This window comes from Stegostoma tigrinum, chromosome 30 (genome assembly GCF_030684315.1).
Source record: "Stegostoma tigrinum isolate sSteTig4 chromosome 30, sSteTig4.hap1, whole genome shotgun sequence".
NCBI classification, from domain to species: domain Eukaryota; kingdom Metazoa; phylum Chordata; class Chondrichthyes; order Orectolobiformes; family Stegostomatidae; genus Stegostoma; species Stegostoma tigrinum.
Window position 1 is genome coordinate 21438465 of NC_081383.1, and position 27688 is coordinate 21466152.

General features: G+C 40.7%; 1 protein-coding gene across 5 annotated transcripts in view; it reads left to right on the forward strand.

Annotated features, from left to right (window-relative positions):
* The first annotated feature begins 2870 nt into the window (after positions 1-2870).
* Positions 2871-27688, forward strand: part of mbd3a (methyl-CpG binding domain protein 3a) — a 29574-nt gene continuing 4756 nt past the window's right edge. For 2 of the 5 annotated variants that reach the window (XM_048559909.2, XM_048559911.2), the window contains exons 1-6: positions 2871-3058; positions 8233-8331; positions 9091-9250; positions 14016-14153; positions 16805-16895; positions 22147-22324. In XM_048559909.2, the coding sequence (XP_048415866.1) occupies positions 2949-3058; positions 8233-8331; positions 9091-9250; positions 14016-14153; positions 16805-16895; positions 22147-22324 (776 nt within the window). In that variant the 5' untranslated portion in view covers positions 2871-2948. The remainder of the gene's footprint in view (positions 3059-8232; positions 8332-9090; positions 9251-14015; positions 14154-16804; positions 16896-22146; positions 22325-27688) is intronic. The other 3 variants (XM_048559912.2, XM_048559913.2, XM_048559914.2) reach the window with 3 other exon arrangements.

Consider the following 27688-nt stretch of genomic DNA (forward strand, 5'->3'; position numbering starts at 1 on the left):
TCTGTGTCTGTGTCTCTCTCTCTCTCTCTCTCTCTGTGTGTGTGTGTGTCTCTCTCTCTCTCTGTGTGTGTGTCTCTCCTCTGTGTGTGTGTGTGTGTGTCTCTCTGTGTGTGTCTCTCGATTTATATCTCACCTTTTTAAAAAAAAATTAATAAACATAAGTCAGATATAATGGAAGAATTCTTTTAAGTTGTAGTTATGTCAGATGTATTGCATTTGAAATGGCGAAATGATCTAAATGTGCAGTTTAAGGTTAGTGGAAGCTTCACCTGAGAAGAGTATTTTGCCCACTTCCATAAGGGGAAAGGCATACCATGTTTTTCAAAAATAGTGGGAACTGCGGATGCTGGAGAATCCGAGATAAGAGTGTGGAGCTGGATGAACACAGCAGGCCAAGCAGCATTTTAGAAGCACAAAAGCTGACGTTTCGGGTCAAGAGCCTTCCCGAAATGTCGGCTTTTGTGCTCCTAAGATGCTGCTTGGCCTGCTGTGTTCATCCAGCTCCACACGTGATCTCACGCTTTGCAAAGCCTGCCTCCTGTTCACTTTCTTCAATGTGGTGAGGAAGTTGCTTGAAAATGTTTAGGCCTCTTCTAATTTTTCTGCCATATTTATGCTGAAAGTGACAATAGAGTGCAGTGAATGAAGTTTCAGAAAGTAACACAGTGGGAAAGAATGTGATATAAAATGTTCTGTAAATTCAACTCAGTTCTGTTTTGGAAGAAAAAACATGGATTTTTGTTTTGCTCATTTATATCTTAATATTTGTTCTTGATTCATGTTTTATTTGAAAATCATATGAAAGCTGTGGAAGATGCTGTGTGCTGTTTGAGAAGCTATACATATTCGCATTTAGGACACCTGTCCTTTGTAAACAGATCATGTCCACATGTTGCCTTTTTTTTTCCTCAATTTTAGAGAAGCTTGGAGGATGGCCATTTTCTGTTGCATTCTCCATGGCAATGTTTTAACCAATCCAGTTTGACTTGTCTGGTTTGAATTTAAACAAAGCTTGGCAGCTATCTATTCTCTGGTACATTTTCCAAGGCAATGCTTCCACTAATTGAGTCCCCTTGCTACCAATCAGTACCCTCTTCTCATGCAGCATTAATTATCCTTCCCTTTTTGAGATTACAATTTGGTCTTGAGTCCAAAATGAATTCAAAAGCAATTTTTTTCTCAGTACTCATTCTGTACTACTAAGTAACTATAAATATTCAGTAACACTAGATGGTAGCATTGAGTTGGTCGGTGAAAAATAAATTCCAAATGGATGATCAATACACACCTAAATATTCAAATAACTAGGGTATTGAGCTAGCATAGATTTTGATATTAAATAGTGCCAAAACACATACATTGACTATACAATAAAATCAAAAATGTTTTAAGTACAGTTTTAAGTTGTGATGTTCGATCCTTATAAGTTCACGTTAGGATGTTACTCCTATTCATATCAAAATGTGTTTTGAAGTAGAAAGAAACTGCATGAATAAATGAAATTTTGCTTCATATATTCAACTTAATTACGATGATGGAAGTTTTGTTTTATTGCTTTCAAAACATTGACCTGCTAGTGCTGGAAAAAAACACTCATCCATGGTTTACTAAGTCTTAAAGATAGGAATGTTCCGCATTTAATCCACGGTCCGAAAGTTGATGTCAACTTTGGAGATAGTGGAAGCACTGCAATTGATGTTTGGGGCCTATTGATCTAGAAGAGTGTTTGCTCCTGTTTATTGCCCAGAGGCTTAAAATATATAAATGTTAGATAAAAGCAGAGTGTTTGGCTGGAACATTTACAATCAATGCTAAGTCAAGGTCTGTTGAATGAGACACTAGAGCTAACCAGTATCCTTGCAACCAGAGCAGAGCAAGGAGAGAACATACCTAAGAGCTTTTTTCCCCCTAACTCAAACTAATGCAATTTCCAAATGTGAATTTGAGTATGTTCTTAGCAGCAGTGATACAGAATGAATTCTCTCCTTAGCTCTGTATGCTGTAAAGCCCCAATTTTCTTCTCCTGTGGAAGTGTATTTGTCTGATCTTCAACCTTAATGCAAAACATTAAAATTGTCACCGCTGCGACCTAGAGGTCCTCCGATTTGGATGGAACGTTAAACTAAGAACCTACTTCGTGGCAGGAAAATTTATCACAGTTGCCCTCGTCACTATTCTTCAACATTACGATAGACCTTTTGTCACTCCTTTTTGTATGGCCTTGCTCTGCGTAAGTTGCCATATCTCCTTACGTTACAATAGGAGTTAATTAGCTGCAAAGTGCTTTAGAAGGCGCTGAATAAAACGCAAGCCCCTTTTTTCTCTCTTAACCAGCCCCCACCCCACCGGTCCCAATCCAAACACTTTAATCACTGCCTGAAACACTGAAGAGACGGGCCGTCCGATGTGGTGGAAGGAGGCAAGTCGTCTTCGAGTACTTTGCCAACTTCGTAATAAATATGTTTGCGTTAGGTTATATTTTAAATTGCGAGCCGTGGTTTCATGTCCGTGCACGTTCTTGTGTGTGTGAGTGACAGAGAGAGAAGGCGGATTGCACTTTGGTGACTGAGAGTCATATCTCGTCGCGAGTATGGTGGGGAGTAGGAGTGAGACGGTACTACTTCGGCGGCGCGGAGGGAGGGTTTCGGGGAGGGGGGGGTTGGCTCAAGCTGGCCCGGGGAGGGGGAAGGGGGGGGTGAAGCGGCTGCGCGGAGTGTTGTGGAGCGGCGGCGCGAGGCGGGCTGGCGGAGACGGGGCAGGAACCGCCGGCGGCCCGGCCAGAAGCAAAGGGTCTTCCATCACCCCCTACCCTCCCCCCTCCCTCTTCTACCTTCTCTTCCCCCCCGACCCCCCTCCCAACCTTCCACCACCCCCCCCCACTTGGTTCCCATTACACCCCCAAACCCCTCCTTTAGGCCTTTGTCCACCCCGAGCCGGCAATCCTGGAGATGGAAAGGAAGCGCTTCGAGTGCTCGGCGCTCCCCTCCGGCTGGAAAAGGGAAGAAGTGACTCGAAAGTCAGGCCTGTCGGCGGGGAAAAGCGACGTCTATTATTATAGGTGAGTGTCCGGGGTAGGGGGAAGGAGGCCGCGGCCTATCACCGGCTTCTAGGGGGAGAAGGTGGCCGCGGCCCGGCTCGACCCAGACCCCCCCCCCCCGCCCCTTGCCGAGGCTGTAATCGCCCTCCCCAGGGATGAGGCCTTCGCTCATTATTACTCGCTAACCTCCCCCCAACCCTCTCCGTCGTTCCAAAGCAGCTGCCGCTTTGTGCACATCGTTGTTTGGTGTGGTTGGGGGGGTTGGTTGGTTATTGTGCCTCTCTCCGTCGGAGGCCACGGTGAGTTAGGTTCCACAAAACCTTCAAGTTACTTCGCGCTACCCACCATGTTCTTAACCATTTACACCCTTAATCTTACATTTCTATTTATTGTTGCATACAGTCGTTATCTGTGCTACTCTGCAGACTTCCCCGCAATCGCATTTGTCTTTGACCTGTGTACTTCGTTGCAAAGCGCCCTCAAAAGATATGGACGCTTCCGAAAGATATTTTCCACTGAACTATTGGGGAAAATAGTTAGTGACTAGTGGTATATTTGCACCACGAAGGATTTTTGGCACTGCGTGTGTAGTGGTGAAATAATCCAAATTAAAACTGATGAACTTCTTTGTCCATTTCAGGAATGGGACCAGTGAGTAGAACTGAAACACGTGGCTGTCAGTCTTATTCTGTGTTTTGAAGTTAAAACTTAATTGCAGTTATTTCTGTCTGCAAAGTAAAACTTATAAAGAAGATCTTAATTCTGTTTATCTCAGAGATGTTTGCCTCATTTTATCTTGGTAGTTTTGGTAGCGCGTGGAATCTGTTCATGCTGCTTTTAAGCAACTGCAAACTGCAGAACCTGATAGTCATGTTGTGTTTCCTGACAGTCATGGTGTTTTGCAAGCTTCCCTATTTGTGATCTAGAGCAGATTTTTTGCGACTAGGATTCTGCAGATCCATAGGCAGTGAATATTTTGGTAGGGTAGCCACTCTTGAAGTGAGAGTATAGACAGTGAATATTAGTAGACTGACCAAGCCATCCAATCAAAACTGCTGAGTAGAATCAGGAAAGGGAATCTTGGTCTTATTTTCTTGTTCTTACCACCACCAGAGTTCTGAAGTCAACTTGCTCCTAGCACAGGAAAGAACTTTCAACTATTAATGCATAATTGACATCAGTGTTGCATCTTGCCATTTGAAAGGTGATGCCTATGGAACCACATTACAGAGTAACTCCATTGGAAGTGGATGGACTGCAGTTGATCTTCCTAGTTCATTAAATACTTATGGTCTTCACAGGAGTTGCAGAATGGAAGAAACGAACCTGAGAGATGTGTATTTGTAGTTACCTTTTAGTTAAACGACCAGTTTATTTTAGTGTCTCATGTCACTGCTCTGTGAAAGTCACATTGCTTTGCATGTTTGCCTTCAACTCCATAGAACTCTTGTTTTCTCTGTGTATCTTGAAAGCAGTCACTAGGCTTGCACTAAAAATGTTAGGATTTATGAGAACTGCTCAGTTGAGCGTGTATGTGCAGAGTTTTCATTGCACTGGGGAGAAGAATTGGAAATAAATGGGAAATCTAAGTATGTTATTCCTATAAAGTTATTTTAATTTTTTCCCTTAAAACTCAATGCAGGTTAAAACTGCAAGCATAATTATACATGTAAAATGAAATATATAGAGCTCAAGAAATAGGAATTTGAACAGCAGATCACCTCTCTGTCCTTTACAACTATTCAATAAAATTGTGATTAATCTTTTAAATGACACATTCCAGCACTGCCCCCTTTTCCTTAATTTACTTGTATCCAGAAATGTTAATCTCTACCATGCGTATAAACACTGAGCATTCACAGCTTGATTTGGTGAATCATTCCAAAGGTTCATAATCCTTTTTAATGATGTTTCTCCTCATGTCCATCCTGAATGGCTAACCCCTAGTGCTAAGACTGTGATTTTCAGTTCTAGATTCTCTAGCTAGAGGAAGCGTCTTCCCAACAATAACTCTACCAGGCCACTTAAGACTTATTTCAATAAGATCATCTGTCACTTTTCTAAACTGTGAAGTGTGTGACTAGAACTTGGTCTCTTCTCAAAGTTCAGTCCCCTCATTGCAAAAGCCAATTGGTGGTACTATGTTGTGATTCTCTCCAAGGCAAATTGTCTACTCTTTAAACTTAATTTGTGTTAACTTTAAATGTACCAGGTATCACATTCATGGTTTGTTTGTGTATAGATTTGCTCTTCGCTTTTATGAGTATGTCATTGTTTGTACAATGCGCATAAATTCAAAGATTATAATTGTAAATATGTCTACCACTCAATCGTGATAATCTGATTGTGTAATTGAGTTGTTAATTTTAACCCATTTTGTTGCCACTAGTTTCAGAGAAGCTCCTATCTTTTGGAAACAATCTTTGTTTGCATCTAGTGTCTGCTGACAGAAGTGGGATAGCCATGTTAGAGCAGGATTTATTTAGCCTACAAATCAAGAATTCAACATGTTGTTATACAGGAGTGACCTATGTTGTGAAACTTCATATTATACCACAAAAACATTTGACAGTATGAAAACAGCTTGTATCAATTTATTCTTAAATCTTAGAGACCTTTTTAAAAATAAGTCTTTATATAAGCATTAGGTTATCAACCAAATTTTTAAAGGTTGAGCTGATAGGGAAGTTTCCCTATGATTTGAAAAAAATTCAAGTAATCCAATGGTGGGACATACACTTGCATGGAGGTGATATAAAATGTTGGTTAATTAATTTGAGGACCTTTCTCACTGCGCATAATAAGTTCATAAATTTATATCTTCTGTTCTCAAATTGATATGTGCACTATATAATGTAAGCTTGAGAAATGGCAAACTTGAGTCTCAAGCCAGTTTTATATTGTACCATTTACAGGGATTCATAACTTTCACAAACTGGGAAAATTCACATTTACTTTCCACAAATGATGCACGGCGAAAACAAGAAAACCCCAGACATATCAGTATAGCAAATGTTGAGAGCAGTGCTGAGTCTGGATATGTTACAGACTGTGATATGGGTATTATAATTATTAAATTACACATTTCAAATTGGTGATCTTTGATAGCACTTTTGCCAGCGAAGCTGTTGACTATTTGAGCACAAAGGCAATGATACTTATCAGTTATGTGGGATCAGTGTGTCTCTAAAATAAATATTTTTATGAAGAATCTATATATTACTTTTATTCCGGTATTGCTAAGGATGGCTTTCTGCCTAAATAGAACTGCAGAGTTTCAAGCACAAGATTCGTTATTTACATGTGCGTCTGAAATCTTTTCTAGGATACTGATTTTAAGTTTTGTCATGTGTGGTGCCGCATACTGATTTGTCATTTCTCTGCAATTCAAGCCACTCTAAATTGGCAGATTTTTCAAACTAATTTATGAAATTCATTAATGAAAAAACAGTAGTCAGTGGTGAATATTTTCATGCTGATGTATTTTCCTATAGTTTATATTTCATCATTTCAAGACAAAGGACTGATGGCACAGTTTCTACCTTCCTGCTCTTCGCGTAACTTTGAAATAACTGAATGCATTAATAATTAAATTACTTGTTGTTAGATTTTCAGAATTAAGTCTGGAGGACTTTTATCATAGCTTTCATTTTCCTCAATCTGACATTGAAAATCTATGTTAATGACTTGGATGAAGGGACCGACTGTATTGTAACCAAATTCGCTGATGATACAAAGATAGGTAAGAAAGCAAGTTCTGAGGAGGATGCAAAGCCTGCAAAGGTTAACTGATTGGACAAATATTTGTCAGATGGAGTATAAAATCGGAAAATGTAAACTTGTCCATTTTAGCAGTTTGTCTGAAAAGGCAAAATATTATTTAAATTGCAAAAGGCTGTAGGATGCTGCAGTACAAAGGGATCTGGCTTTCTTTCTGGCCAGCATTAGGAACACTACCAGTACACCACAGAATCCTTATATTTAGTGAACTTGAACAAAATTCAGAAGTACTGTATGGTGCATGAGTAGTTAAGAGGGCAAATGCGACATTGACCTTTGGTGTAAAGGGGTGGAGTATAAAATTAAGTATCTCAAATTTGTGCAGGGCTTTGACAAAATGGTATCTGGAGTACTGTGTGCAGTTTTTCTTAGTATACTTGCATTAGAAGCAGTTCAGAAAAGGTTCAGTCAACTGATTCATGGGATGAAGTGTTTGTCATATGAGGAAAAGTTGAGAAGTTTGACCTATGCTCATTGGAATTTAGACTGGGTGATTGAGGGGGTTTGTCAGGATACTTACCTTTGGGGAAAATTTCAGACCAAGTGAGTGCCAATTAAAAATGCTACATTTCCCACTTAAGAATTTTTTTTTGAAGGTCATTTAGTATTTGAAATTCTCTCCTCCATCAGTCTTTGGAGACTGGGTCATTGAATATGTTCAAGGCTCAGTTATATATCTATGATTTACAAGGAAGCCTAGGGTTATAGGATATGTGATTTACATTTTGAGTGTATTTTTTTCAAGAGCTAGATTGTTGTCTTTGGGGTGACCCCCTCTAAAACTGTTGTCTTGCAATACCAATATTTTCTCCTAAACTTCAGATTCCACTTCCAAGATACTACCAGACTTCAAGGCAATTTCAGAGCTGTTAAAGCTCAGGACCTTGTATCTGTTGATTGCAAATTCTAAACATTTTTTGTGTGAAATTACAGACAAAAGTTTGTTTAAATCAGTTAGGACTAATTTGTTTCATTTGAAAATTGTTTCCCTATTTTATCCTGCCACACTGGTGGAAGTTTAATGAAGCTATGGTAGACAGGTGAGGTAGTGTACTGTTGAAAATTTAAGGCCCTATCACTGTGATCTGCATATGAAAACCTCATCTTTTCAGATTTTAAATTTGTGTTGTGTAGAAGCCCAAATGGTCCATGCTGTCACAATGATCAGCTATGATCTTAAACGCACTTGCAGATGATTGAAAGTAGTATTTTTGAGAAGGACACAGTTCAAATCTACATGTTTATTAGCATCTTTGTCATCTATTATTAGACTAATCCCTTGCTGTCTGAAGTGCTATTGTTTTGAAGTTCTGCAGTTGTCTCTGAAGATGATGGGGGTGGGAAGAATTCAAAATGCTTAGTTATGTTCCATTTCCATCCCCTATTTTAAATTGTGTTTTTCCCCTCTTGTTTAGGTTGCCTGTCCATCACGCCCCATTCCCTGGCCAAGAAGAGAGGCAGGTGATCTGCAACCAGGCCTCTGCCAATGTAGCTCTTGAGCTGTCCACTAGGAGGTGCGTGAGAGTCCTTTTCTTCCCCATGGGGAAGTGTGCGACACCTTCTCCTTCTCTTGCGTGATTGAGATCAGGAGATTGGTATGTGGGGATCATGGGTCCAAACGACTAACACTGTAGAAGTTCTAGAATTTCAGGGACTGTGTAAATGTTGTTACAAATTTCATTTTCTTGTTTTGTTTTTAAACTTTGTTATCTTTCCCTTGAAGTCTCCCTGCACAGTTCACCTTTTTTTGGCTAACAAATGCTGCGGCATCTGCTTGCAGCCCCTCCCAATGCTGCTGTATAACCAGCTGCTTAGAGGTGCATGAGAATAGTGCAAAAATGGCACTTTTTTTTTCCTCTTCACTTCACTTCCCTTTGGTGAAGATCCTGGTCATTATTTTGTATGACTGTGATCAGCGCCTTGTTTAATGGAAAGTTCAGTACCCAAAATTTCTGACTTGTGCCACATGAGTGGATTCTACATGGTTTCTTGGATTATTGTGACTAATCCTTAAGCTACAATTGAAAAGTAAATTTTAAAAATCTAACAATGCCATTCGATCAGCAGGTGGTTCTCATATTAGGTTGTCTGATGATAACCATCATGCTACTTATAGTTATTTTGGTAGCATGTCTAAAATTTCTGTACTTGTTATATCCCACATTATCAGGTTTTAGTTCACAAAAGTTAAATCTTAGCTTTCAATGCCATTGTTGCATTGTTTTATATAATGCATTAAGAAAAACTTCAGTTTTTGTTTGCATTACTTTTAGCCCAAGTGGAAAGAAGTTCAGAAGCAAGCCACAGCTTGCGCGTTATCTGGGCAATTCAATGGATCTGAGCAGTTTCGATTTCCGAACAGGGAAGATGCTGATTAGCAAACTGAACAAGAACAGACAGAGACTGCGCTTTGACTCTGCCAACCAGGTCAAGGTATTTAAGATTTTGACATTTTCACCAGTTACTTGTATTCCACATTGATTTGGAGAGTGGTCTGTGATTCTGACTTTCTTAACTCAATTGCCTTTTATAAATCTTGGAAGCAAAATAGATGCCATCCTCTTATGTCAGTGCAAACTCGACTAGTTATACATATTCTTCAGACTAGAGGTGGTGAAATTTCTCTGTAGACTTAAGTGAAAGCCTTAGAGACCTGCGTACAGGCCTGTATTGAAATTGAATATACAACTAGTTGTTGCAGATGTGAGAGGATAAGCTGAGACATGAATATTTTTGCTTCCTTAATTTGGATAACACATCTGGCCATCACTTGGTCTCGTTTAAAATGGCAACTTGCTGGTTTTTTAGAATCAGACATCTTCAATCATGTGTAATCTATTGTTGCTGGTGGAAATGCTTGGGGAAACTGGAAGTATCAGCCATGGCTTACATTACGATAATGATTTCAATTTCCTAATTGTGCTTGTTCTGTTCTTCATGAATTACATTTCCTTCACTAAATGGTTGATTTATTGCAGCATATAGTCAACAATGATGCATCCTTGTTCGTCTTTGTTTTCTATAACCACTTGTCTATTTGGATACTTCAGCTGATAACAACATAATGTTCAAAATTTCAAAAGAAATTTAATTTATTGTCCTGAAGTAATTAGTTGAGCTCACATTAGAAACAGTTACTTGGCAACATAAAGGGTGACCCGTTATGAAAAGCATCTTCATTTTCTTGAGAGAATACTTCACATGTATAAATAAGTGAAAGCACAATCGTGCAGTTTTCTTAGGTCAAGAAGAGACACAGTTAGAATGGAGGCACTTAGACATTGAATATTACAGTACCTAACATTCTAATTGTATGCTGTCTTCACTGGGCAACTTGGGACATCGTGTGTGTATTTGATTGGTACAGCATGATTACATTGTCAATGCAGGTTACAACATATGGATGGTCATAGAATCACAGGCTCCCTACAGTGTGGAAGCAAGCCATCAAGTCCACACTGACCGTCTGAAGAACAACCCTCTATCCTATCCCTGTAACCCTGCATTTCTCATGGCTAATCCACCCAGCCTGTACATCCCTGGACATAATGGACAATTTAGCAACCTTGCACGGTGGGAGGAAACGAGAGCACCCAGAAGAAGCCCCCACATACGTTCCACATGAGAGTTGCCCAAGGGTGGAATCAAAGGAAAGGTTGGCAGGAAAGGAAATGTTACAAGAAGACCTGTGTGTAACTTTGTACATTTAGAACATAGCACAGTCCAGGCCCTTTGGCCCACGATGTTGTGCCAAACTTTTACCCAAGACCTAAGGTCTATCTAACCTCCACCGCTACCTTGTACTATCATCCATATGCCTATCTAATAGCCACTTAAATGCCCCTAATGAGGCCGACTCCAATACCCTCTCAAGTAATGCATTCCACGCCCCTACCACTCTGAGTAAAGAACCTACCTCTGACGGTCTCCCTGATATCTACCTCCTTTCACTTTAAAATTATAAGCCATCGTAAGAGCTACCTCTACCTTTGGAAAAAGTCTCTGGCTGTCTACTCTATCTATACCTCTGATCATTTTGTATACTTCTATCAAGTCACCTGTCGTCCTTTTTTGTTCTGAAGAGAAAAGCCCTAACGCGCTCAACCTTTCCTCGTAAGACTTTCCTTCCATTCCAGGCAACATCCTGGTAAATCTCCTCTGCACCTTTTCCAAGGCTTCCACATCTTTCCCATAATGAGGCAAGCAGAATTGGACACTATCCTCCAGATGTGGCTGAACCAGGGTTTTGTGTAGCTGGAGCATAACTTCATGGCTCTTGAACTTAATCCCTCTACTTATGAACGCTAACACACCATATGCCTTCTTAACAACTCTATCCACCTGGGTGGCAGCTTTCAGGGAACTGTGAACATGAACCCCAAGATCCCTCTGCTCCTTCACGCTGCCAAGAATCTTTCTGTTAACCCTGTATTCTGCTTTCAAGATTGTCCTTCCAAAATGAATCACCTCACACTTTTCAGGGTTAAACTCCATCTGCCACTTCTCAGCCCAGTTCTGCATTCTATCAATGTCCCTTTTGTAACCTAGAACAGCCCTCTCCACTGTCGACAACGTGACCCACCTTTGTATCATCCGTGAGCTTGCTATTCCACCCTTCCACTCCTTCATCCAATCATTTACAAAAATCACAAATAGAAGAGGACCCAGAACAGATCCTTGTGGTACACCACTCATAATTGAGCACTATTGAATATTTTCCATCCAGTACTCGGCTTTGTTTCCTAAGGGTCAGCCAGTTCTGAATCCAATCTGTCACATTTTCCCCCATCCCATGCCTCCTTATTTTCTGCACGAGCCTACCATGGGGAACCTTATCAAATGCCTTACTTAAATCCATGTATACCACATCCACTGCTCCACCTTCATCCACATGTTTGGTCACCTCTTCAAAGAATTCAGTATGGTTTGTGAGGCATGATCTACCCCTCACAAATTCATGCCGACTTATCACAATTCAAACTGTGCCTTTCCAAGTGATCATAAATCCTGTCTCTCCGAGCCCTTTCAAATAATTTGCCCACCACTGACGTAAGGCTAACTGGTCTGTAATTTCCGGGGTTATCCCCGTTCCCTTTTTGTTTTGAACAAGGGAATGACATTTGCCTCTTTCCAGTCTTTTGGCACTATACCAGTGGTCAGTGCAAACGAAAGATCATCGCCGGAGGTCCTGTGATCTTGTCCCTCGCTTCCCATAGAATCCTTGGATAAATCCCATCAGACCCAGGGGACTTATCTATCTTCAACTTCCTCAGAATTCCTAGCACATCTTCTTTACTAACATCAACCTCCTCTAGCCTACTTGCCTGTTTCACAACGTCCTCCTCTACAACTAGGTCCCCCTCAGTTGTGAATACTGAAGAAAAGTATTCATTAAAGACCTCTCCCATCTCTTTAGGCTCTGTGCACAAATTCCCTTTACAATCTTTGATCAGCCCTACCCTTTCTGTGGTCATTCTCTTGTTCTGCACATACATGTAAAAAGCCTTGGAATTTTCCTTGATCCTATCCACCAAGGTTTTCTCATGCCCCCTCATAGCTCTCCTCAGCCCTTTCTTCAGCTCCTTCCTGGCTAACTTGTATCCCTCTGGAGCCTTTTCCGATCCTCTTTTCCTGAACCTTACAGAAACCTCCTCCTTCCACTTAACCAATCGTTCGACCTCTCTCAAGAACCATGGCTCATTCACTCTGCCTGCTAGGAACAATCATATCGAGTACATGCAGTATGCATCCCTTAAACAATCTCCACATTTCTGTTGACAGCATCTGTTCCCAAATTATGTCTCCCAGTTCTTGCCTAACTGAAGATAATAAAATGTGAGGCTGGATGAACGCAGCAGGCCAAGCAGCATCTCAGGAGCACAAAAGCTGACATTTCGGGCCTAGACGAAGGGTCTAGGCCCGAAACGTCAGCTTTTGTGCTCCTGAGATGCTGCTTGGCCTGCTGTGTTCATCCAGCCTCACATTTTATTATCTTGGATTCTCTAGCATCTGCAGTTCCCATTATCTCTTGCCTAACTGAATTGTGTTTACCCTTCCCCCAATTATAAACTTTACCTTGCCGTATGTACCTGTCCTTATCCATGACTATTATGAAAGAAGCAGTTATGAACACTACCACCAAAATGCTCTCCTACCAACAGGCCTAACACTTGGCCCGCTTTGTCGCCAAGCACCAAATCCAAAGTGGCCTCTCCTTATGTTGGTCTATCTACATACTGTGTCAGGTATCCTTCCTGAAAATCACCAGACAAAATCTGCATCATCTAAACTATTACAACTAAAATGTTTCCAGTCAATATTTGGAAAGTTGAAATCACCCATGACTACAACCCTGTGACTTCTGCACCTTTCTAGTATCTCCGTCCCAATCTGCTCCTCTACTTCTCTGCAACTTTTAGGGGGTCTGTTTTTAAAAAAAAAACCCAAAAAAGTGACTGCTCTTTTCCTGTTCTGGACCTCAACCCAAACTGACTCTAGACATAATCTTGCGTAACATGTTCTATATGTTTAGGTTCACATGTTTAAGTTGTGTTGCTCTTCCGTTGAAAAGTTGAAACATTTCAACTATTTCATTGTGTAATCAATTTCTGGCACACATTTATAGGACTGACTGGTTTGTGTAACGATGTTTCAGTTGATAGTCCTGCAAGCCACCATTTTCCTTTTGAGTTTACTGTACTTCTCTATCGCTGCATCATGTTGATGACTGCCAGGAGGTATTTGAAGATGAAAGGCATTGTACCGGAGCGTGATTCTGTCTGTCTATGTGTATCTTTCAGAGGGTGCTGGAAGAAATTGGTGGGTCTAGTGTTTTTTAAATTGCGGACTAGGACTGACAGATCAATAAAGAAAATAGCTAAACTCGCTTGACACCCCCACTTAATTAGTAGGGCAATGGACATTCTCTACACCATTGAATTCTACGGCACACAACATGAAATCATTGTCTAGTAAAGCTGCTGAAACTCTTCACCCCATGTATGCTGAATCATTTTATCATAATACTGTTATTATGGCCTGAAGTTTTTAACCTTGCATTTTATATGTTAAATCTGAATGTTTAAAATATAAAATTAGTTTCTGCATTCTGAATTTGTTTAGTATCATGCCATTTATAAAGTTGATGCTAGTTGCTCAGTTATATTATCCATACTCATGAACTAATTTACTTTTACAGGGCAAACCAGATCTGAACACTTCACTTCCTGTTAGACAGACAGCTTCAATCTTCAAACAACCAGTTACTAAAGTGACCAACCACCCCAACAATAAAGTAAAAATGGATCCACAGAAAGCTGTAGAACAGCCACGGCAGGTAATGATGGTTAATATTGTATTTGTAGATCAGTGCAAATTTTCTATGTTTGGTTTTTCTTTGTTTTTTTATTAATATGTAATTACTGTTGTTTCTGTTTTTCCCCTCTTTCCCCTTCATGAAGGGATTGATGCTTGCAGAGGTATTGTGATAATAGCATCAATAGCATTCTGGCAGCCTGCCACTTTGAGATCTTGCCGTGCGCTAATCAGGAGTACTAGCTTATTTGAGCAAGCAGGGCATTACTTCTAAGTTTAAGACCATAAGACATAGGAGTGGAAGTAAGGCCATTCGGCCCATCAAGTCCACTCCGCCATTTAAATCATGGCTGATGGGCATTTCACCTCCACTTCCCTGCACTCTGCCTGTAGCCCTTGATTCCTTCTGAGATCAAGAATTTGTCGATCTCTGCCTTGAAGACATCCAACGTGCCAATCTCCACTACACTCCGTGGCAATGAATTCCACAAGCCCACCACTCTCTGGCTGAAGAAATGTCGTCTCATTTCAGTTTTAAATTTACCCCCTGTAATTTTAAGGCTGTGCCCACGGGTCCTAGTCTCTCTGCCTATTGGAAACAACTTCCTAGCATCCACCCCTTCTAAACCATACATTATCTTGTAAGTTTCGATTAGATCTCCCCTCAACCTTCTAAATGCTAATGAATACAATCCCAGGATCCTTAGCTGTTCATCATACGTTAAACCTACCATTCCAGGGATCATCCGTGTGAATCTCCACTGGACACGCTCCAGGGCTAGTATGTCCTTCCTGAGGTGTGGGGCCCAAAATTGGACACAGTATTCTAAATGGGGACTAACTAGAGCTTTATAAAGCCTCAGAAGCACATCGCTGCTTTTATATTCCAACCCTCTTGAGATAAACAACAACATTACATTCGCTTTCTTAATTACGGACTCTACCTGCAAGTTAACCTTTAGAGAATCCTGGACCAACACTCCGAGATCCCTTTGTACTTCTGCTTTGCGAATTTTCTCACCATTTAGAAAATAGTCCATGCCTGTATTCTTTTTTCCAAAGTGCAAAACCTCACATTTACTCACGTTGAATTTCATCAGCCATTTCCTGGACCACTCTCCTAAACTGTCTAAATCTTTCTGCAGCTTCCCCACCTCTTCAGTACTACCTGCCTGTCCACCTATCTTTGTATCATCGGCAAACTTCGCCAGAATGCCCCCAGTCCCTTCATCCAGATCATTAACATATAAGGTGAACAGCTGTGGCCCCAACACTGAACCCTGCGGGACACCAGTCGTCACTGGTTTCCATTCCGAAAAGGAACCTTTTATCCCAACTCTCTGCCTTCTGTCAGACAGCCAATCCTCAATCCAAGCCAGTAGCTCACCTCGAACGCCATGGGCCCTCACCTTGCTCAGCACCCTCCCGTGAGGCGCCTTATCAAAGGCGTTTTGGAAGTCTAGATAGTTAACATCTACTGGGTTTCCCTAGTCTAACATACTTGTTACCTCTTCAAAGAATTCTAACAGGTTTGTCAGGCACGACCCCCCCCCCCCCCCCCCCCCCCCCCCTTACTAAATCCATGCTGACTTGTTCTAATCTGACCCTGCGCTTCCAGGAATTTAGAAATCTCATCCTTGACAATGGATTCTAGAATTTTACCAACTTCCGAGGTTAGGCTAATCGGCCTATAATTTTCCATCTTTTGCCTTGATCCTTTCTTAAACAAGGGGGTTACAATAGCAATTTTCCAATCATCTGGGACTTGCCCTACTCCAGTGACTTTTGAAAGATCACGACCAAAGCCTCCACTATTTCCTCAGCCACCTCCCTCAGAACTCTAGGATGTAGCCTATCGGGGCCAGGAGATTTATCAATTTTTAGACCTTGTAGCTTTGCTAGAACTTTCTCTTTTGTATTGCCTACCATGCTCAACTCTGCCCCCTGGCTCTCCCTTATTGTTGGCATACTACTCATGTCTTCCACTGCGAAGACTGACGCAAAGTACTTATTAAGTTCTTCAGTGATTTCCTTATCTCCCATCACTAGCTTTCCAGCATCAATTTGGAGCGGCCCAATATCTACTTTTGCCTCTCGGTTGTTTCTTATGTATTGAAAGAAGCTTTTACTATCATTTCTAACTTACTAGCTAGCCTACCTTCATATTTGATCCTCTCCTTCCTTACTGCTCTCTTTGTTATCCTCTGTTTGTTTTTGTAGCCTTCCCAATCTTCTGATTTCCCAGTGCTCTTGGCCACTTTATAGGCTGTTTCTTTTTCTTTGATATATTTTCTGACTTCCTTTGTCAGCCATGGCTGTCTAATCCCACCCTAGATAATCTTTCTTTTCTTTGGGATGAACCTGTTTAATTCTATCTTCAACCAACCTCTGCACACACATGCTTTTCAGCAAGCATGTTGAATAGCAATGACCTGTATGGTTTAATATTGGCACATGCTATCCATTTGCTGATGCTTTTAAGCCATTGGGGAAGCTTTTTAAATGCTTCCCATTTTGTCTGCGAGTTCAAGTCCTTTTGGGTCAGATTAAATGGCTTTTAGTTTTACGGTTTTTAATTAAAATGCTTCAAAAAAAATTTTGTAGCAAATTTTGAAAACTGGTTTTTTTTTCAGCTCTTGCTTTTAAAATATATGTTCTTCCATAACGTTCTAGTTATTCTGGGAGAAGAAGCTAACTGGATTGAATGCCTTTGATATTGCTGAAGAAATCATAAAGACCATGGATCTGCCTAAAGGTCTACAAGGTGAACTTGAATATGAGATGTATGGCTTACTTTGATGTTAGGATCAGGAGGAGATGTTTGATAATTTTGTGGAATTAATTCACTTATTATTTGCAGATGATTGTCCCCTTAACTGTTTTTGGCTTTTGTAGTGAAGTTGAACATATTCTAAGTTTTTAGAACTTTGTACGATTGCCCATTTTCTTTTCTACTGTGTTGAACTAGCTTTCAGCCCAAAGCCTTGTTTTTCTACCCTCTCCTGTACTTTAGAAGCTTGTGTTATTCTCCCAAATCCCATGAATTTTAGCCCAGTTGGAACTGTTGTTCGTAGCACAGAGAACACTGCAGACCAATTTCCTCCTCCCACCTGACGACTACAAAAATCTCAACTACATGACCTGATCTGATGAGGGGACAGTAACATCCTGATATTTTGTTGACCCTTGACCTCACTCCTCTTACTACCCCTACCTATTAAAGCAGTTGGACAAAGTATCATTGTGAAATAATCAAGCTGGCTCAACCTAGAGCTGAGAATTTTAGCAGCGTTCCTGTTTCCCCTATGCTTCAGTGATCAAAAATGAAAGCAGATTTACAAGTATGGCTTGACTGGAGCATAATATTTTTAATCTTCACTTATATTGTTCCCTGTTGATGGGTAACATAATGTCATCTCTTTCAAAAACATGGCTGCTGTCTCTAAAAATGAAAGTGACAAACCCTTGACCCATCACTAACCTCCTTTTCCTCCAACATTGACAAAATCAAAAACTGCAGAATTGCAGCATATATTTGGCTGTTCTGGAAACAGGTCTTCAATCTGAAAAGTTCACATTTTCCACCAATATAGTCAAGCTCAAGCATTTTCTGCTCCTATTCCTTGCATGTATTGTTGGACAGACTTTTATGTGGTATTTTTGACAACTACTGGATATTTAACACCGGTTTACAATTAACAAAGTACTTTTTGAACTACAGTGTCCGTTGAGCGGGAGGCAATGGCCTAGTGGTATTATTGCTGGCTGCTAATCCAGAGACCCAGTTGATGTTCTGGGGACCAGAGATCGAATCTCACCATGGCAGATGGTGGAATTTGAATTCAGTAAATATCTGGAATTAACAGTCTAATGATGACCATGAATCCCTTGTAGATTGTCGGGGAAAACTCATCTGATTCACTCATGTCCTTTAGGGAAGGAAACTGCCATCCTCACCTGGTCTGCCCTATGTGTGACTTCAGATCCACAGCAATGTGGTTGACTCTTAACTGCCCTCTGGGCAATTAGGAATGGGCAGTAAATGCTGCCTAGCCAGCGATGCCCTCATCCCTTAAATGATTAAAGGAAAAAAACTTCTATTAATTTCTAATAGCAAGCTTCCACAGACAGCAACGTGATACTTACTGCCTGGATGATCTGTTTGTAGTGATTTTGAGGGGTGAATATTGATCACAGGAATGATTTTCTCCACTGTAGTTAAGATTAGTTTCAGACAATATCTGCCCTTCTCGAGCAGGTAGACAGGGCCTCACTTTAGCAGGTCATACAGAAGACAAGATTTCACACACTGCAGTCATTCTTTAGTGTTGCATTGATTGTCAACTTTGATTTTCATACTTGAGTCTTGTGAGACTTGAACTCTCAGATGTAAGTCCTATCAACTGAGACATGGCCTACTTATACTGTCACACCTGCACCACTCTTTTCCACTGGTACCTTTGTTTGAATCTTTCAGATTTAGCTCTCCACCAAGAGCACAGCATCAAAGTCAGAAATATCAATCTAGGTCTGTGGCAATAGTATGTTTTTTTTTGTATTTTTTTGTATTCTTCAATCTCTATTGACCCTGTGAACATTCTCCTCCAGCACATCTCCATTCTCCAGCTCACTTTGTCTGCCTTTTGATTCCACTGCCACTTATTGATTAGCACCTCCAACAGTGAATTGTCATCCTGGTTTTATACTGGTAACTCCAGTGTGTCCTTAGGGTATATTTATGGCCTCTTGCCTTGGACTCGTTTACACGCTTTTCCTTGCTGCTGTTATCAGCTTCCATATTGACAGCAGCTCTATTTCTCTGGCACTCCTTCTAACCCTGTCACAGTCTCTTGTGACTACTTGTCTGGCCTTGTCTTGTTTGAGTTGTGGATTTCTCCAGTTGACTCAATGTTTCTCTCCACACTTATTATATTGCTCTGGTTTTACCACACTGTTTGCAATCTATTTGTCTCGAGTTAAGTTTCTGATTTTGTTTTCTTCGACACAGAAGCTCCTTAATTTCTAAGTCTGTAAAACGGACCATCCTGGTCACCCTTCTGTAAGCTAGTTCAAACATTTGCTGTCAGTATTTCAGCTTGCACCAAGTCTTGCTCACTCAGCACCTTGTTTGCATTGACAGTTGGCTCCTGCAGTGCCTGAGATTTAAATTTCTCATCCTCCGTTCCTAAGGCATTTTCCTATGTAGGAACATTGAAATTAGGAGCAGCAGTAGGTCATTTGGCTGATGAGACACCCCCTCCTTCCGTCAGCATGATCAGACATCTGCTTTATCGCAATGCTACACCCAACTGTCTCCATATACCCTTAGATTTGCAGACAATAAGGTCATCGATCTGTCTGTCTTAAATATATTAAGTGACTTGGCCTCTGTAGCCTAATGTGGCAGGGAATTCCACAGGTTTGCCACACACTTGAGTGAATAAATTTCTCTTCATTTCAGTCTTAAATGGCCTAGCCCATGTCCGAGAATCATGACCCCCCCAATTCCAGAGACGCCAATCAGGGGAAATGTCATCCCTGCATTCAGTCCGTCAGTCATTACTTTGTTTCAGCGAATTCCACAATCATGCTTCTAGACTTCAGTTTAGGCCCTGTTGATACAATCTCTCCATACACACCAATCCTGCCATCCCAGCCTAGTGAACGTTTGCCGGACTTCTCACCACCTTTTTTGGTGCACTCCCTCTGGCAGGTATTTTCTTTCTTAGTCTGGGACACCAGTTACACACAATGCTCCCGGGTGTGATCTCACCAAAGTCTTTACAGTTGCAGTAAGGCATCCTTGCCTCCAGCACTGAAATACTTCTGCATTAAAGACTAACTTACTATTTGCCTTCTTTACCTGCTTGTTCAACCTGCGTGCTTGTTTTCAGTGACTGGTATACAACAACATCTAGGTTCATTTTATACATCAACATTTCTCCATCTGTCACTGTTCAAATAATATTCCAGTATTCTGGTTTTCCTACCAAAGTGCTTCACACTTATCCATGTTGTACTATGTCTATCCTGTACTTTTCCACTCATTCAACTGCTCTAAACCACCTTGATCCCTCTGCATCATCCTCAACATATTCCTTCTCATTTAGTTCCGTGATTTGTAGCAAATTTGCAAATATTACCTTTAATTCCCTGATTCAAATATTGATCTGAATTTGAGTAACCGGCACCTAAGCACTTCCTTGCATCGCCTTCCACCCCAAAAAACACCCATTTATTAATACTTTTTCCTGTCTACTAACCAGTTCTCAATCCATCACCAGTATATCTAACACTGCAACCCCCGCAACAATTCTGTGCTTTAATTTAGCACACTAACCTCTTCCATGTAAATTGATCAAAAGTTTTCTAGTTTAAAAAAAACTAATTCACCAGGTCCTGTAGTTCTGCCTTTATCTCTTGTAAAGTTGCATTCTCAAAAAAAATCTAGTTGGTTTGTCAAATTTTCTTCCCTTTTAGTAAGTCCATGTTTACTTGATCTAATCCCCTTGAGAAGACCCGTTGTTACATTCTTTTATAATAGCGCATCCTGCTTTACCTCTAACCTTTTTCCCGCTCTACAACCTCTGCTTAAATTCTGAAATATTATGCATTGTCCATTCTGGTGACTTCACCATTAGCTGCCTCTTTGCTGTCTAGATCTGCATCCTAAATTATCTTCTTTTAGTCTCCTCACCAACTTTATAAGATCCTCATTAGAACACACACTTTCACTAATCTTATTGACTATCTTATTGGGTTCAAATTTTTGTGTGTGGTGTGCGTATGCAGTGTCCTGTGACTTGGCCACGTTGAAGGTATTCTGTAATTTACAACACAGATTCTTGATAATAAACAAGAATCAGAGGTCGGACAGGAATGTGGAAACGAGACCACAACCAGATCAACCATAATATTTTAGGGAAGCAAGTTCAAAGGGCCAGTTGGCCTGTTCCTACTCCTGAACCCCTTGTTTTTCAATGCAAATGAATTTGTTGTTAAACTGTACTGACTAAATGGCCTCCTGCTTATATAAATCTGTGATTCCGTTTTGTATTGGCTGTTATTCTGCAATGACTGGACAAGACAGAATTGAGAATGTTACCACTTGCCTTTACTTGATTTTTTTTCTGTAACTGGTTTGATGCCATTGATTAAATGCAAGTACCCCAACTCATTTCTTCTCTTTGGCAAGTACAAATTCATACTAACAAATGCTGAATTAAATCTGACATGATTGTAAAAGTCACCATTGCATTAATTCTCGCAACCTTCGTTAGACTCTGTTCCCATGTTTGCGATCTGTTACACAGTTTACCCTGAACTTTGATCATGTTTTCAGATCAGAGCTTGAAAGGAGTCCAGCTGTAGTCCAAGGGGTTTGTAGGCCTTGTATGTCATCCATCTGTTGTCTCCCAAACTACTATCCACTGTTTTACATTTCCTCATCTGTTGCCATGTTTCATCCATGCCTTAAGCTTGTGCAGCCTACTTGGGCCTGGCAACACTATCAGCTTTCTAGAGATATAGATGTTCTGTATTAGTATTTTCCTATCTAATTAAGATGTCACATTCTCAGCAAAAATACCTTAGAGTTACAAATGATCTTTTTGCATATTAGCCCAAATCTGCTGACCTGGTTCAGGATCGCTATTTCTGATGCAGAGCAGATAGAAAGCTTGCATACTTATTTTTGTACTTTTGAGTCCTACAGAATTGTTGGAGTTGGGTTGGGTAATGGAGGGATCAGTCGCCAAGGGATGTTTAAGGTGAACTGGATAGAAAGGCAGGGAGGTTGAGAGCTCAGTTGATGGGTGCAAAGTGGATCAGGGTGCATGGGTGATGTGGGAGTTGGGTTTAGGGTAAATGAGGGGTCGTTGGCACTTCTTTGTTTTTGAATTTTTGAAGTCATCTAAACTAGAATATTACTTAAGTAAGTATCATACAACCTTTTAAAAGGGAATTCATGAGCAAATTGTGATTAGTAATAGAAATTTGCGTATTTTCTTTTACAGGCGTAGGGCCAGGATGCACAGATGAAACTTTATTGTCTGCTATAGCGAGTGCTTTACACACTAGTTCCAATCCTATTACTGGACAACTGTCTGCAGCAGTAGAAAAGAATCCTGGTGTATGGCTGAATACATCCCAACCTCTCTGCAAAGCTTTCATGGTCACTGATGAGGACATTAGGTAGGAGCATTAATTGTACTGGCTTCTTAGCATTACTAGAGCTATGCTGAAGTGTCGTGAACTGTAACAGCATTTGAATATTTGCTGTTAGTTTGGAAGTTAATTTTTCTTTGTTTTGTTTGGCAGCAGGCAGAAACCAGGATTCCATTGAACGCAAATTTAATATCTAATAAATTTAAACCTGAAGGCATTGTGATTGAATTCTGAAGAATAGTCACTGTACCTTGAAAAGTTAACTGTTTTCTCTCCACAGATGCCAGATCTGAGTTTTTCCAGGAATTTCTGTTTTTGGGTATTGATTATTTCTGGTTGCTAGATTGGGAGGTCATGTCTTCAGTTATCAACGTATTGATTAGCTCCCACTGGTCATCAAGTAAGCAAGATAAAAGCTGCAAATGGGAAATATTTTTCATTTGTCTAAATTGTTTAGTTCTAGCTCAGGAGTATCTTCGGCATTTAACTTTGATTTAAAATCAAATTATCTTTGGATTTTTGTGTTACCTCAGTTTTTCATACTTTACAGTCTGAATCATTGGAAGATGACCTTCATGCAAGTATTGACACTTGACATTAGTTTGGCATGCAGACTTGATTAAAGTGCAGGTTTGTTTAGTCATGTTTGTGGTAGACTGACTTTCAGTACTTCTGGGATTGTTTGTTTTCTTGGATTCTAGGACCGTTGACACACTAATTCAGACTACTGTGAATAGTCATTACTTTGTAGAGTAGAGATTGAAGATTTTGCTAACCATTCCACAGTTGAACTACGTCCCATTTATTCACTTGCCAAAATTTCCAGATTTAGTTGCAAATGCAGCAGTACTTTTGAAAATTCAATGGCAATAGTTGCTGAGTTCTTTTGCTAGGAACATCGTCTTTCATTTCCCCTACACAGTCATCTCACACCGTAGCAAATCTTACAAGTTTGATTTGCTTTGCTGATCTGTGAAAGCAACAATTACATACTTCATAGGATTATCTTGATTTGAATATTACATAGTCTTCACATGTGACACAAGTACACGTTCTTCTCCATAGAATGTTCTTTGTGCCATGAGTGATTGGAGATGAATAGTGAGTTGAAATGTCCAAAGAGCAGGAACGAGGTGCTGCTTCCTGAGCAAGTTGACTGCTAGAAATTTCTAGTCATTACTAGGATCAAAACTTAACTCCACACCCCCTGGAAAGTGGCATTCCTTACATTCTATGAAATTCCAGTCAGGCCAACACAGAGGACTAGTAGGGGTATCTGGCACAGTCTGTTCTCAACAGAGTTCCTAAACCTATTATTGCTTGATTTTGTGGAATGTCTTTGCAGTTAGTTGCTACAGAATGTAATGATTTTTGATAAGACTTTACATCCAGCGTGTAGCTGTTTTGTCTTGACCAGAACCCCCAAGATCAAGACTGAATCTGCTGATTTGTCTGCATTGCCTTTTATAATATTGCTCTGACTTTTGTCACTCTGCTTGCAACACCAGAGGAGTAGGCAGCACCAGGCTTGGCCAAATACCTGTCTCTTGCTCTTTGTATTTCTGAAAACACTGGTTTCTTGAAAGTAACCAATGTATTGCCTACAAAGTGCATCAGTTCCCAAGTTTCATCTATTATATCTTCATTAGCAATTTGATGGTCTGAATTCCTGTGAAGGAGACTTGTATGTATAGCTAACTGAAAGAACTTTAACTGACTATTAGCTTCCTGATCTCTAATTCATATGAACTGATTTCGATCTCGTTTTTGATTTGAGGTAATTTGTACCTTCACTAAATGCTTTTCTCTTTTTCTTTGGTTGCTTGTGTATCTGTGTCACGAATCATTTCCCTGGATTTTGACTATAGTAATAAACCATACTTAATCCTGAAGAATTTGCTGTGGGGCATTTTCACTAGCAAGAAGCACTTACTCAACAATAACCTGTTCAGTGGGTTTGAGTAAAACCAGCTTGGGTTCTTTCAAGCCCATTGAGTTTCTTAGCTCATTACATCCTTGGCCGAAGCATAGTCAGAAATGGTGAAGTTGAGAATAGGAAGTGAAGATGACTGCTCTTCACGTTAAGGCAGCAATTGACTTGAGTGTAGTATCAAGGCAACCCACAAAAACTGGGCCGTAGAAACCGGGGGAAAGTCTTTGCTAGTTGCCATAAGACAATACGACATAGGAGTGGAAGTAAGGCCGTTCGGCCCATTGAGTCCACTCCACCATTTAATCATGGCTGATGGGCATTTCAACTCCACCTACCCGCACTCTCCCCGTAGCCCTTAATTCTCTGCGAGATCAAGAATTTATTAGTCTTTGCCTTGAAAACATTTAACATCCCGGCCTCCACTGTGCTCCGTGGCAATGAATTCCACAGGCCCACCACTCTCTGGCTGAAGAAATGTCTCCTCATCTCAATTCAAAATTGACCCCCCTCTAATTTTAAGACTGTGTCCAAGGGTCCTAGTCTCCCCGCCTAACGGAAACAACTTCCCAGCGTCCGCCCTTTCTAAGCCATGCATTATCTTGTAAGTTTCTATTAGATCTCCCCTCAATCTTCTAAACTCTAATGAATACAATCCCATGATCCTCAGCTGTTCATCGTATGTTAGGCCTATCATTCCAGGGATCATCCTTGGGAATCTCCGCTGGACATGCTCCAGTGCCAGTATGCCCTTCCTGAGGTGTGGGGCCCAAAACTGGACACAGTATTCTAAATGAGGCCTAACTAGAGCTTTATAAAGTCTCAGAAGCACATCACTGCGTTCATATTTCAACCCTCTTGAGATAAATTGCCATCCTATCTGGCAGAAAAAAATGATATGCCTGTTGGTGTTCAGTCATCTCAGCCATAGATAGCACTAAAAGACCTCAGCAGAATCCTGGCTCACCAATTTTATAGCTGCTTCACAGATGACTTTCCCTCCTTCATAAGGTCAGAAGTGGGAATGTGATTGTGCTGTTTTGCGCCATGTGACAAAGGAAGCAACTCAATCCCCTGTTTGGATTATTGGTGACAACTTGAAATTAAGTTGCCCTTACCATTTGCACTTTGTGAAAAGGTTAGTATTTGAGCGCTTTGTTACCTGTTCATTCAAGCTTCCACATTCTTTCGTTGAATGTATGTGTGATCGTTGCCTGCACTTTTAAATTGCATTTGGCAACTATTTACCCATTCCAGAAGCCAAATGTATTGATATTTCTTGCAGTCTCTGTTTGTTAACTTTCTTAGTTTTGTCAGATGTATTTGGGCTCCTTATAATCAACTCTCGTCTATGTGAACAGAGAGCAAGAGCTAACCCCTCAAGTAAACAAATTCCTTTATTGAGCAACTTTAAAAATTTATCTAGCATTTTATGACTGAGAGTCAGATCACTCTCAGTTCAAAGTGTCAACTTTGTTTCTCTCTGCACCAATGCTCCCAGACGTGCTGAGTTTCTTCAGCACTTTGTATATACACGGTATCATATACTTTCTCTATGTCGAATCATGTTATTCTGTCCTTAAGCTTAAGTTACATTAACAACTGATTTTGAAGTCATAATTCAAGTTCAAAAGAGTGCCTGTACCAACATTAAAGTAACCAGTTTATAGTTTCTTGGCTTATCTCTCTCTTTTATTGGACAAGAACATTGCATTGGCTAACTTCCTGTTCCTAATACAATTCATACAGTTGAGCTTTTATAAAAATTTGTCGCTAATATATGCCATCTCTTCTGATTTTTTTTTCTGACACGTGAGGGTATGTGCTCACAGGTAGCCTATCCAATAATGTTTTCCTTAATTAGAACTGATACCTATTCTGTCAACTTTTTTAAAATTTATTCATTTTTCTGGGATGTGAGCATTGCTAGCCTGGCCAGCATTTATAGCCTATCCCAGTTGCCGTTGAGATAGTGGTGAACTGCCTTTTTGAACTGTTGCAGTCCACCTGCAGTGGTATGAACCACAATGCCATTAGGGAAGGAATTCCAGGATTTTAACCCGGCGACAGTGAAGGAATAGTGATATCTTTCCAAGCCGGGATGGTGAATGGCTTGGAGGGGAGTTTTGTATGTGCTGCTTTTGTGTTTCTAGGTGGAAGCAGCCATGGGTTTGAATGTGCTCTCTGGGGATTTTGGGTGAATTTATGTAGTGCATCTTGTAGATAGTAGCAGCAGCATGCACTGAGTGTGGATGTGGAGGGAGTGGATGCAGTGCCAGTCAAGTGGTCTGCTTGGTCCTGGATGGTGTCCAGTGTCTTGAGTGTTGTTGGAGCTCCAGTCATCCAGGCAAGTGGGGAGTATTCAGTCACACTCTTGACTCATGCCTTGGAGATGGTGGATGGGCTTTTGGGAGTCTGGTGAGTTACTTGCTGCAGTATTCCTAGCCTCTGATCTGCTGTTGGAGCCACTACATTTATGTGGTGAGTCCAGTTGAGTTTGTGATCAATGATAACTCGCAGGATGTTGACAGTGGGGGCTTCAGTGATGGTTACACCACTGAATATCACAGGGTGATAGTTAGATTGTTTCTCATTTGTGATGGTCATAGCCTTGCATTTGTGTGGTGCAGATGTTACTTGACACTTGTCAACCCAAGACTGGATATTGTCCAGATCTTGCTGCATTTAGGCACAGACTGCATCAGTTCCTGAGTCATCGCAAATGGTGCTGAACATTATGCAATTATCAGCAAACATCCCTACTTCTGACCTTATGATGGAGGGAAGATCATTGATGAAGCAGCTGAAGATGGTTGGGTGTAGGATAATATCCTGAGGAATTCCTGCAGAGATGCCCTGGAGCTGAGATGATTGATCTCCAACAACCACAGCCATCTTCCTACGTTCTTGTTATGCCTTCATCCGCTGGAGAGTTTGCTCCCTGATAACCCATTGATTCCGATTTTGCTAGGGCTCCTTGCTGCCACACTCGGTCAAAAACAGCCTTGGTGTCAAGAGCTGTCACTCTCACCTCACCTCTGGAATTCTGCTCTTTTGTTCATGTTTGAACAAAGGCTGTAATGAGGTCAGGAGCTGACTGGCCCTGGTGGAACCAAGACTAGGCGTCGCTGAGCAAGTGCTGCTTGATAGCACTGTTGATGACCTGCTCCATTTCTTTTGATGATCAAAAGTAGATTTGTAATGTTTGTAAGGAAACAATAAATGTCTTCCACTGTCTTGGCAATCTTTCTTGTGAAATGAAAGGCAAACAGGCCCTATGAGGGAATGTTGCATTTCTGGCGATCCTGTCTTTTGGATGAGACATTTTAATGAGGTTCTCTTGATGCAATCAAGTACATGTAAAGCATCCTTTAGCAAATATTTAACAGAATGACAGTTATCTCTAATGTCCAACTATGTTTATCCCACAATGAATAGAACTGAAAACAAGCTATCCAGTA